The sequence below is a fragment of the Dendrobates tinctorius genome, unplaced genomic scaffold (assembly GCF_039654945.1).
Source record: "Dendrobates tinctorius isolate UK_male_01 unplaced genomic scaffold, ASM3965494v1 ptg000065l, whole genome shotgun sequence".
Classification (NCBI taxonomy): Eukaryota; Metazoa; Chordata; class Amphibia; order Anura; family Dendrobatidae; genus Dendrobates; species Dendrobates tinctorius.
This window is the reverse complement of record NW_027361733.1, coordinates 32349560-32362133: the sequence shown is the minus strand read 5'-3', so window position 1 is coordinate 32362133 and position 12574 is coordinate 32349560. Positions and strand designations below refer to the sequence as shown.

General features: G+C 47.6%; 1 protein-coding gene across 6 annotated transcripts; it reads left to right on the top strand.

Moving 5' to 3' along the window:
* Positions 1 to 5831: 5831 nt before the first annotated feature.
* Positions 5832 to 12254, top strand: BIRC7 (baculoviral IAP repeat containing 7). 6 transcript variants are annotated; one of them, XR_012233190.1, is made up of 10 exons: positions 5888 to 6017; positions 7841 to 8457; positions 8976 to 9075; positions 9162 to 9249; positions 9602 to 9647; positions 10131 to 10325; positions 10701 to 10769; positions 11339 to 11550; positions 11728 to 11973; positions 12060 to 12254. XR_012233190.1 is itself a non-coding variant. In XM_073580910.1 (9 exons), exons 2-8 carry the CDS (start codon positions 7857 to 7859, stop codon positions 11536 to 11538), a joined length of 1299 nt encoding a protein of 432 aa, XP_073437011.1. In that variant the 5' UTR covers positions 5832 to 5918; positions 7841 to 7856; the 3' UTR covers positions 11539 to 11550; positions 11728 to 12254. The 6 variants fall into 6 exon arrangements, 5 of the variants coding, with proteins under 5 accessions (XP_073437011.1, XP_073437010.1, XP_073437012.1 ...); XM_073580910.1 differs by having other exon boundaries at positions 5832 to 5918; positions 11728 to 12254; XM_073580909.1 differs by having other exon boundaries at positions 5849 to 5898; positions 11728 to 12254.
* Positions 12255 to 12574: the final 320 nt, after the last annotated feature.

Genomic DNA, 12574 nt, shown 5'->3' with positions numbered 1-12574 from the left:
GTGTGTGAACTGCAAACAGTGAGTAAAGCCTTGGAACCGCATACCCTGGTGTCCTCCAGTTATTCCGCACCATTACACCTGAGTACCTGCACCTACACCACTGCGCCTCCCCGCCATTACTTCATCTACACTGCCCTGGGACTACAGCTCCGCCTGTGGGGAGCTTTACCATCTAAGCTGCGCATACCATCAGTCCCAGAGGATCTGCCCACAGCGTCGGCCTAACATCACACTTGCCGAGCACCACAGGTGGCGTCACAAACTTTCCATATAAACTATATTACAAACATCACCGCCATTGATATTGGGCGCCCAGGGCCACGGACCGGGTCACAGCTGCTGTGACACCTTCCCCCTGACACTGGCCCAGTACCGAGTACCCCGCAGCCCTGGGAGGGCGACCCAAATTTGGCGTCACGAACAGGATGACGAGACCCGATGCCATCGGGTTGTGTGTGCCTTGGATTTACAACTTTTGAAAATGTGCAAAAGACCAAATTTAATAGACTGTAAAATGGATATTAGAAATGGCCGCCGGCGCAGAGAAGAAGGGCGTGAAGAGATCGCAGGTCCTACGAAAAGACCACGAAGAGTCTTGGACCTTCCCTGCCTGAATTACTGTGTGACAGATGCATGGCCCACCCCCCGAGGGGTTTGTATACTGGCTTGGTATGGAGGCGCGGGAAGAAGACGCCGCCCCCGGAAGGAGGGGCAGAGGAAGCCAGTGGCGGGCAGAAGGGCGGAGCAAGAAGAAGAACGCCAGAACGCCATGAAGAAAAAAAAGAAGTTAGAGGAACCAGGGGGGAGAAGTGTTATGATTGAGTCACCGTAGGAGGCAAAAATAGAAATGCTAGCTAAGTCCAGAAAACCAGAGAAGTTGGCAGCTATCGGATTGCAGACCCCTGAACCTATCAACACAACTAGCAGTAGCCGTGGGGGGCTCCTGCGATGCCCTAGGCCCCTCGATCACTGCCGGAGGACTACATAGCCTAAAGACAGAAAGGGAAATCTAAACTGCCCCAGAGCAGACCCCAAAGCAAAAGGCAGCCCCCCACATATAATGACGGTGAAGCAAGAAGAAAGAACAAAACACAGACAGAAAGATAGACTGAGCAAAGATGGGGCCCACGCTAGCTTAGATAGGAAAGGACAGGAAGGCTGCTGTCTGCAATCCGTGAAAAACCCTATGAAAATAAGAGCCAACAAACTGACAGTAAAAAAGGCCCTGAAGACGCTAGGCTTCAAAAAAGCTATGTCAGTACTCAGGAATATTCTGAAGACAGAGCAACAGGCAAAAGGAGATTCAGCTCACCCCAGCAGGGAATGGCAGAATCCAGAAAAGCAAGGAAAACAAAACACTAATGCAAAAAGGCAAAGCAGAAATCTTAGCTTTAGATGAGCAGGAATCAGACTGGTTTCCTAGAAATCCACAGAGAAATCACCCGCAGGCCAGAAGGGCGTCGGCAGCCTTATATCCAGTCATTAACTCCACTCAGCCAGTCATCATCATCAGCCCCAGGTGTTTGACAATCAGGCTCACTACCTTTCTTCACCAGAAGAGGGAGTTCCTCGGGCCTCAGTAGTGAAGGGGAAAATGAACTCACAACAGAGAAGCCACTCGCCTCCAGGCCGCCCCTGCGGAGGCTGCGGCCGCTGATCCACCCTCAGCTGCGCCCGCCGCCACCTCATCCCCGATATTGCCATTGGGTGAGTCCCGTTCGGAGGAGGTATATGAGGGCGCTGGACCGGACGCGACTGCACCGGCCTTCCCCGACGACCTCGGCCGAAACTAGCCTTGCTCCAGCCCGGACCCGGCGGAGGTCCATCACTTCCACCACTCCGGGAGTTGCAGCCGCGGCCATTCACCAGCCGATACCGGAGCCGGAACCGCGGCTGGAAACGCCAGGTATGATTGCTACCCCCGGTCTGACCCTGGTTTTGGGAGCGGAACCCACGGATAGGAACGGGCCCACTGACCTTCGCCGACAATCCACGGCTGCAGTACCCACGGGGGGGATGATCAAGTTGTTCCTGGCTGGCAACCTCGGGCTGCGGCACCATCTCCTGAACTTCCCATGGAACTGGAAGGACCCATATTCCCGCAGACAGTAGAAATCTCCATGGCCCTTTCCCTGGGCCCCACCAGTCCCTATCCCTCTCTATGGGAAATTGAGTATATGCGGCTAGCAAGTAGTCAGCGGGACGAAGATACCACCTCAGAGAACAGTTCCACTTCCAGAACCCCAGGAGGGGATCACCAGTAAATAAGCAATAATTTTCAAAATTTCTCGTTACCCAGGAGGGTTTGTTGCACCAGTTGTCCCTGTCTTTTTGTTCATCATGTTGCCCAGTTTTTAGTTGGCAGCGTTGTTTTTGAAATGGGACTGTGGAGATCATAGACGCTGATTGATCCAAAAACTTTTATTGTAAATAGTTTGCACCTCTTTAGGTGCCCGTTCTTGGTTTTACATATAGGACCCCTTTGTGAAGATAATGGTTACACAAAGACTCTTTGCGAAGATGATGTTTTTGAATGGACACTTTTTGAAGAATGATGTCTACCTCAAGGGACAGTGCAAGAAATCCCGGCTGGGAGCAGTGTTCAGCACTTTGCAAGAATCTTTAAATATTTTATGATAACGTATTTGACAATGTTGTGTCTTATGAAAAGTGAATGTCTTTTATAGAATGTTTGATACAGAAGATTAGAAAAATTTTGAGATATAATGTGAGAATTGAATAAAGAGTAAAGAATTGACAGTGACAGGTGACAGGCCAAGTACAGATGGTCAGTGTCTTGCGTCCAGTAGAAAGAGACAGAGAAAGAAAAAGAGAATAATTGATAGAAAATGTAATAAAGAAAATGTGTTGAGTATAGCACTTTGAATTAAGAATTGCACTTAAGAAAATTTTTGAAACTAAGATAGTAAGTTAGCCTGTTTGTAACATTTAAGAAATGTGCCTCCTACATTAGGAAGATTAGATAAGTATTGTTAAACAGCATTTACAAATTTTTGTGTGTTCCTGTATTGTACTTTTGTTGTCTTGCAGCCCGCGGACGTTCTGTGTTTAACGGTGGGGTATGTGGCGCCCCTGAGGCTTCAGTCACCAGAGAGGTACTGCACCTTCTCCTAAGGTTTAGCGCCCCACCATCCAGGTAAGGTGTTATCTCCTGACCACGCTCCACACCTGCATTCCACACACAGGATAGTTCAGTGGGGCCACCTAACAGCTTCAGGCTTGGGGTTAGCAGAGCACCCCTCGTGGAACCCTGCTTCGTAACACGAGATGTGCTGGGAGGTGGGTGGAGTGAGATGATACAAAAGAGTGGGAAGAGTGAGAGTTAGTTGGTTAGAGGAGAGAGAAGAGAGAAGATGGGTGTCTGAGGGACGTGCTGCAGCAGGTCCCAGTGATCTGGGCTACTGGCACGAGAAAGAGAGAGAAAGAGACTGATAAGATTGATAACTTAACCTTCCATAAGAGAGATAGAACAGATCGGAACGAAGGAGAATAGAAGGATGGTGGGAAGCTGGTTGAAGAAAGGTAGAGAACCCTTCCAGTCCAGAGCGCAAAGGTCGGGGCCCGGTCCCCGAGGTTGATTGGATCTTTATGTCCGGCAACAGACACCGGAGGAGTAGTGAGCCACTAACGCCTTGCTCCCCTCATAGATTGGGACATAACAGCAACTGAATAGAGAGCCGGGACGCAGAGAGGAGTCCCCGAAGCAGGCTACAGCTGTCTGTCATACAAGTAGAGACTAGGAACACCTAGAGAGAGGCATTCCAGGGTAACTAAGTACTGGAGTGTTTCGCACCTAAAGGCGCATTGCAGGAGTCGTTCAGTAAAGGTACATATTGGCGGAGTGTGGAAGGGAGAATCTGGCCTGGAGGTTGGCTGGAGCCCTGACCTGGAGAACACAGTACGGAGGCAGGCGTGTGTGTGAACTGCAAACAGTGAGTAAAGCCTTGGAACCGCATACCCTGGTGTCCTTCAGTTATTCCACACCGTTACACCTGAGTACCTGCACCTACACCACTGCGCCTCCCCGCCATTACTTCATCTACACTGCCCTGGGACTACAGCTCCACCTGTGGGGAGCTTTACCATCTAAGCTGCGCATACCATCAGTCCCAGAGGATCTGCCCACAGCGTCGGCCTAACATCACACTTGCCGAGCACCACAGGTGGCGTCACGAACTTTCCATATAAACTATATTACAAACATCACCGCCATTGATATTGGGCGCCCAGGGCCACGGACCGGGTCACCACTGCTGTGACACCTTCCCCCTGACACCGGCCCGATACCGAGTACCCCGCAGCCCTGGGAGGGCGACCCACATGTGTAGTGTGGGGTCTGTCACTCTCTTACTGTCCTCCATTTGTAGAGCGTGGTCTCTCATGCAATTGGACCAATCTGCACCATATTTGGCATATAGGTAAATCAGGCGCTTCTGAAGGTTTTAGACTGGGTTTCAGCCTTAGGGACCCACTCCGCCAGTCAATCAGAGACCAGCAGCTGATGTCAGCAAACCTGTCACACGTGGCGCATGGCAGTGACGTCGTGCTGCCCATGATGGCCTGCTAAAGTCAGCTGCAGCTAAAGAAGAGGTTGCCGCATGTCATGGGAGTGAAGGAAGGTAAGAAGAATTATATATTTTTTTAAAAGTGTTGGAAAAGAGTGGTAGAATGGACATTACACACAGAATGGGCCCAAGATGTAGAACATTATACAAGGAAGGGGCCCAGGATGGAGGACATTACACCAGGAAGAGGCCTCGGATGGGGGACATTGTTATAGAATGGGGGGCATTTCATCAGAAAAGGACCCAAGATGGGGGGATATCGTTATAGGATTAGGGACATTATACCAGGAAGGAGCCCAGGATGAGAGACATTGTTACAGGAAGGGGCCAGGATGGGGAATATTATTGCAGTAACGAGTCCAAGATGGGTGACATTATACCAGTATGAGGCCCAGAATGGGGGACATTACACCAGGAAGGGGCCACGGAGGTGAGAAATTGTTAAAGGATGGGGGACATTATACCATAAAGGGGCCCAGGATGGGGGACATTGTTATAGGATAAGGTCATGATACCAGTGTAGGGCCCAGGATGGAGGACATTATACCAGGAATAAAACATAATTTACATGTAAAAACACTTGCTGGTTCAGTTGTTCCAGGCTTCCAGAGGAGCCAGGTGGGGTGTCTTTCGCCATACTTACAGCACAAGTCAATGGAAGAAAAACCCACCCAGCGTTGTAAATTGTTGAAAAAGTGCTAAGGAAGCAACTAAAAAAGTAGTAAAAATACGCTCCTGGTTTCTAAATGCCAGAGAAAAGTAGAGTTTCCTGAAGAGTCTTCTGCTTGAAAATGAACGTTTTTGGCCGCCTGATTTTTCCATGCAGATCCGCAGGTAAAACCGCAGGTAAAGTGACCTGCGGTTTTACCTGCGGATTGGCCTGCGGTTTTCCCCTGCAGTTTGACACCTGGACAATGGAATAGGTGTCAAAACTGCAGCGGAATCCGCAGAAAGAATTGACATGTCAATTCTTTCTGCGGATTTAAAACCGCAGCTTTTCCGCAGTGAAAAATCCGCAGCATGTGCACTGCGGATTGTAAATCCCATAGACTTACATGGTACTGTACACTGTCTGCGGAACTGCTGCAGATCCGCAGAGGCCAAATCCGCAGCGTGTGCACATAGCCTAATGCAGCCTGATTGCTTCCTGGAACTGCTCCACTTTTCCCTTGCACCAGTTTTGATAACATAAACCTGCAATTGTGGCATTTTAGGGGTTAATAAAATCATGTGATGTCTCCCTGTGGGGAGGTCAGTGCTTTAAAAGCCTCCACCTGATGCTACTTGGTACAGGATTGCAGTCTGTGGTTGGGTCAGTAGAGGAGTGATTGGGTGGGTGCCCTATGTTACAATATATGCTACTGGTGATTAGTGGTGGGCATGATCTATGTTGTGGGCTGGCAGAAGGTGCTTTGGTTTGTGCTATACAAGGTGTGTGAGTTTGCAGTAGAGTAACTTGAAGTGTGGGGATCACAATTATTGGGCATCTATAGTAGTATGGGTGTACAAGCTGCTCCCTGGGGTGCTGGCTCACTGAAGGGAACTGGCTCTTGCTACTGGATAGGCTGTGGGAGACCCATCATTAGTGTATGTCCACCTATTCCTCTGTCTAATATGTTGGTGTTTGTTTTGCTACCTATGGCAAGAATGGACTGCTGTAATACTGTCTGTTATGTACAAGAATATATCTACTATATTACTGCCCCCCTTATGTACAAGAATATATCTACTATATTACTGCCCCCCTTATGTACAAGAATATAACTACTATAATACTGCCCCCTATGTACAAGAATATAACTACTATAATACTGCCCCTATATACAAGAATATAACTACTATAATACTGCCTCCCTTATGTACAGGAATATAACTACTATAATACTGCCCCCTATGTACAAGAATATAACTACTATAATACTGCCCCCTTTTAGTATGTCATTGCTGCCTCTCCTCCATGTTTTTGCACAAGAAATGCTTATTTTGTTCCAATTGTCAAACACTATAATGGCTGCATCCAGGTGTTGGTGTAATACATATTTGCATGATTCTAAAAGTGAAGCAGGTAGGCACCAGTCCTGTCCTATTGGTATTGGCAGTCCTTATTATGGAAGCCATTGCCACCTGCAGCTTTGTTCAGTGATGCTTCACTATAGAAAACTTGTGATTTTTGTGAAGCAAGGTGGCCCTCGCCATTAGGTTTGGTAAAATAGTCCTTTATTTCAGCAGCCATTAGAGCGGTGTGCAGGACTATGGCCCGGGGCCTGTAGAAGCAGTATGTAGCACAGAACAGCCGTCGTCCGGCTCTCCATGCTCCCGCGCACCCACTGCTCCTTCTGATGTCTGTTGAAATAAAGGCCTATTTTCCTGGCTCTTTTGGTGCGGGCCACCTCTCTCCTTGTATATCTGCAGCTGAGGTTTTGTTATAATTGTGTGCAAGGTAATAAACCTCATAACTCTGGGCTATGTTCACATGTTCAGTAATCCCTCTTTAGAACACATCCAGCATCAATCCTTTCAACAAAGTTTCTGATACACTTTTTTTTTTTTTTTTTTTTTTTTTTTTTTTTTTTTTTTTTTTATCCAGCTAAAAAAAACTGCTTTCAACTGTATCTTAAAAAAAAAAGTGAATTTTTTTTTTTTTTTTTTTTTTTTTTTTTTTTTAGATTGCTGCTGGGTTTGTTGTAACTGATTCCTGGGCATGTGTACATAGTCATGCATTACAGTAAATGATCAGAAATTGGTCTGGATCTAGATTCAGCTGTGATGTATTGATTGAATGGCAGTGTGGTCTGGGCAAGTCGTGGTGGTGACAACTGTAGCTGAGTCAGCCCTGTGTCCAGGACTGTGACTGTACGGGGGATGTGTGGGGGGCTCTGCTGCTCTCCACTTGAGGCCTTGGCTCGCTGCGTAGTGTTGCTGAACCTAAAGTACCAGCCGTTTTTTGGTTCTCACCCAGAATCTGTTAAATGTACATCATTATTACTAATGGGTGGTCAGTTGCAAGTTCTGTCACACCTGCCCCCTGTGTTTGCATTGGTGAATGGTGTCATCTATACCTTAGACCCTCTACCTCCTGCTCCTTTGTCCAGGTGAGAAGCCTTTTGCCCCCTGTGAATGCTGCTCTATACCCTTTTCCCCCTCTTCCTGTGTACGGATGAGTGGTCTTGTGACTGCTGCATGTGGCCTTGTGACCCTGTGTCCAGGTGAGTGGCCCCTGCTCCATGTGATGCTGACTTGCTTCTCTCTTCTAGAATATCACCTGTTGTGATGAGCTGTTGGTACTGGGATTCCAGCCCGCTGGCTGAGCACAGGGCACAGTGCAGGAGTAGAGTGGACCTCTCGATGGAAGGTGGTTCGATCAACCGAATCCTGGTCTCCTGGAGACCCTCCGCAATGGTTCCTGAGCCCCCTGCTGTGGTGAAGCCCAGTATGTGCTGTGAAGCAAGCAGACTGCGGACACTGGCAGTGTGGCCTGGGCCCAGCAGCATTTGCCCCCGTGACCTTGCCAGGGCTGGCTTCTACTACCTGGGCCCTGGTGACCGGGTCCAGTGCTTCTGCTGTGGAGGAGTCCTGCGATGTTGGGAACCTGGAGATGAACCACAAGATGAACACCATAAATTCTTTCCCTCATGCCCCTTTGTGCTTGGTAGAGAAGTGGGGAATATCCCCCGTGCAGGTGGCAATGACTCTGTGGATGGGCAGATCATTGGCCAACTGCAACGGTTTCCTGAGGAGGAAGAGGTGACTTTGCTGGCGATGTACCCTGAATTAGTGGAGGAGAGGGACAGACTAGCAACATACTGTAACTGGCCTCCATATGCTGAAGTGACACCTGAAGTGCTGGCCCAGGCGGGCTTCTTTTACACTGGTAAGTGCTACTCTAACAATTCAGTGGGTGCTAGCTGGTAACTCATTATGTCCCCTAAATTACTTTTGTCGAGTGGTCACCCCAATGCTGTAGGCTCTAATGACCAACCCTAACTTACTAGAAAACATTCACAATGGAGAAGACGGATCAAACTGCATTAACAGAAACCTGCAATCTGGATCCAGGCTGTGTTGCTCCTGAATTTATTATCTAGCCTCTACCAACAAGCCCTCAGCTATGGGAGGCCTTCGATATTTGGATATCTTTTTAGCCTCCTGGTTGTAAATCTTCTCTCTGCTTACATTCAGTGAATATAAACTGTTGATGGAAGGTCCTGTACACTACAGCGTGGGGTCAGATGTTGGTCCTGGACATGTGATGAGAACTCACCAGTCTGTCACTGGACCAGCAGGGAACAAGGGTGTAAATGGGGAGCTGACAATGCCCAATATGTAGTGTAGCTTCTCTGGTGCGCACTACCTGTGGCTCATGTTTCTGACGTCTGTCATCTTGTGCAGGACACAGAGATAATGTCAAATGTTTTCACTGTGATGGTGGACTGAGAAACTGGGAGAGTGGGGATGACCCCTGGAGGGAGCATGCAAAGTGGTTCCCAAGGTAAGCCACTGGTAATCGTCTAATGTGATGGGGTATATGACTTCAGCACTGGTGTGTCAGGCCTTCACCACAAAATGTCATTGCAGGTGCGAGTTCCTTATACACTCCATGGGTCTGGCCTATGTCCGTGGCGTGCAGGATACTTCATTCAGTCCAGAAAGTACTGTGAGTTCGGTGAGTATGTGGCTAAGATATAGATGGAGATAGAAAATAGAAAATATATGTGTATATATGTGTGTGTATATATATATATATGTAAATTTTTTTGTAACATTGCCCCAGAGGGCTCTTATACCCCCTCCAAAAGAAGAAAGCAATAAAAAAACTCAAATCAACCAGTGCAGCAAAGTGGGTAACCCAGCAGCATACCCACCCCCTGGTGATCACTAGGTGGTGCTCTTTGTGAAGCCTACATGGATGACTGACCACATGATTGAGACCTGGGAAGAGCTGATTGTCTGTCTATATATAGATAATACTACACAAGGTAACTGGTGTCTATAAAACTTTCTTGCTCTCTCCATAGCCTGAATCTCAGAGGTCAGAAGACAGGAGCTTGGGCAGCCGCAGTGGTGAGTGTCTTTCTGTCTATACCACAAGAGGCCAACAGTTTGAAGGCCAGCGCTCTACACAGATCCCTAAAAGTAAGGTCTCTGGACTTGACAATGATGGCCATGCATAGTCACATGACCATCTCACTCTTTAAATTGTAATCCCCCAATTGTGCTTATGGCTAGTGGCAGGTGCTTGGCTATGTGCTCCCTTAAGGCCTCCTAGCCACCTCCACTAGACAGCTGTCGGATGGGCTCATCCTTGGTCACGTGTAACTTTGCGTCTTCTTCCTTGGATGCAATGACCTGAGTTTGGAAACTGTACCCCTCACCAATAGAGGCCTCCATTAGAGAAGCTCCATGTAGTGGAGGCTGCTGTGCACCCTAAAGCTGTAGTGGTCAATGTGAAGTGGGCCCTACACTACAACCACAACATTTGTGGGGTGAACATGCCAGGATATTGGGGGGGGTTTTGAGTAACTGGATTAACCCCCTCCCTTGCAGATTCTCCTGGTGACAGGCAGGCCTTCCTTCACTCATCAGTAGCCCAGGGTGCTCTGCAGATGGGGTTCGATGAGGACTTGGTGGCTAGTTTGATTCAAAGCCAATTCCTGCTGACTGGAGCTCCTTACAGCTCTGTCTCTGACCTGGTCCATGATCTAGTCCAGGCAGAAGAGGAGAGTCGGGCACACACAACAGGTATATACACAGCCTGTGCAGAGCAAAGTGTTGGCCTGTGTGGGTGTGGAGTGTTGTGGTGTTTTCTGGTGCAATAAATTTGCCTGATGTTTTGTGGCACTTGCGTTGATGTGGTGGTCTGTAGTCCCTTCCAGAGCTGCATCCTAAGCTATGGATTCTGGTTTGCTGTCGCTCCCAGCATGGACATAATGTAATGCAGCCAAGTATGAGGGACACATCTGCCTGTGTAGTCTGATTTCTAAATGCAGCTCTGGATGTGAGTTGAGTAGGATGGTCTGGATGCAATTACAAATCCAAATCAGGTGCCCCCCTGCCATAGCCAAGTGCATTGTGTGGTGCTGACATATACTGCTGTGACCAATGTTCTCCCTCCAGACTTTGTAAGGATTCCTGAGGCTCCATCACAAAGGGCAACTGCAGAACCTCAACCTCCGAAAGAGCCAGGTAATGCTGCCCTCAACAATGGGGGTGGGATATAGTAAACTAAAGTATAATGGCTGTATTATAGTAGTTAAAGTGCATTATAATGTACATAAGAGCAGTAGTACAAGTCACATGGTAGACTAGCAGTATTATAGTAGGGAACCTAGCTGGAAGTAATACAGGAGAGTGACTTGTATATCACTCTCCTGAAAGGCAGTATTATAGTGGTTTATATTGTACAAAGGGAGTAGTATAGCAGTTTTATTGCTGTGTATATAGGATCAGTAATATAGTAGTTATATTGTAAATAAAGGCAGTATTATAGTAGTTATATTCTTGTACATAGGGGGCAGTATTATAGTGGTTAAAGTGCAGTAGTAATGAACCTAGGTGGAAGTAATACAGTAGAAAATTTATATAATGTAGCTCTCTCAAAGGCAGTTAGTGGTTTATATTTTTGTCCACAAAGGCAGTATTAATGTTTGTAATGGGCAGCATTAGAATGGTTGCATACAACACTAGAACTATGATGTGTAACTATGGTCCCCAGAACTTAATGGGATTTGCTGCAGGATTGTTTCTCTCTTCAGAGCATTCACTCAGCACTGAAGAACAGCTCCGGAGGCTGAAGGAGGAGAGGATGTGTAAGGTGTGCCTGGATAAGGACGTGTCCATGGTCTTCGTGCCATGTGGACACCTGGTGGTCTGTATGGATTGCGCCCCCAATCTTAGACACTGCCCAATCTGCAGGGCAAGTATTCGAGGCAGCGTACGGGCCTTCATGTCCTGATGTCTAGTACAGGTGAGTAAAATTTCAGCACTTCATTAGATCTCAAAGAGAACCCATACTGGAGGGGAAAAAACACTATAGCTGCAGATATGGGACTAATGGCATTCTGAAGCCGTACTGACAGCTGGGCTACCAGGAGGAGTTTTAATTTTTTTTTTTTTTTTTTTTTTTTTTTTTTTCCCCCTTCAGTCACCACTCAGGATGTGGCGAGCGGTGGCCTTAGTGCTTCAGAGCTGGCTGTCCGTCAGTGCTGCGGTGTGATTACAGCTGCCACTTAAGTGTGAACAGTGATTGAAGCAGCACCTCTGACTAAAAGCTGGTGGGTTTCGGGAGAAAACATTCACTTCCACCTGGCAGTGGGGCTTTCAGTATGGCAGCTGCTTGGCATGTGAATGCTATTGACCAGCAGGATAATGGCTGCCTTTGACATGACAGGTTCCCTTTAAATTATTCTAATCTGACACTCACCAGTTGGACCGGTTGGTAAATCTAATGACCATGATGTTGTAATCATATCACAGATGCCATGGAAGATCTTGCCCGCTGCTGCACACTAACCTGACTTGTGGACAATGGACTGGTCGCCTCCCAGTTTCTGCATCTGTGGCCTGTACTGACCAACTATAAGAAGGGTTCTTTATATTTAATATTTGCTTAATAAAAGATGTTAATATGATGCTGTGGGAAGTTTGCAATAAAGTATATGTTTTATAAAATGGTGTCCTGCTGCTTATGGCCCCAGTTGGAAGAGTACCCCACCCCCAATGATGCCCATGTAGTTCCCTTACCACATATGCTGGGCATTAACTGCGATTTAAAATGCCCCAAACATCTACAGAAACTAACTAGACGATGGGTCCTCTGCAGATACAAGATTGTATTGCGCTGCCCAATGCGCTCTTACAGAAGGAGCTGTAGATACTGGTATGACCACCAGGGGGCAGTGTTGACCTGATGTAATCTGAGCACAAGTTTACCCTAAATATTTAGGGGGGGGTGCGCAGCAGCAAATGAAGGGAATAAGAACTGCAGACAA

What these genes read in the sequence shown, in the direction of transcription:
- BIRC7 (XM_073580908.1), top strand. Translation starts at nt 5,974, where the DNA reads ATGTTGTGGGCTGGCAGAAGGTGCTTTGGTTTGTGCTATACAAG. An exon ending in CATGCAAAGTGGTTCCCAAG is followed by an intron (nt 9,076 to 9,161) that starts GTAAGCCACTGG and finishes ATGTCATTGCAG; the next exon opens with GTGCGAGTTCCTTATACACT. An exon ending in TCAACCTCCGAAAGAGCCAG is followed by an intron (nt 10,770 to 11,338) that starts GTAATGCTGCCC and finishes TTCTCTCTTCAG; the next exon opens with AGCATTCACTCAGCACTGAA.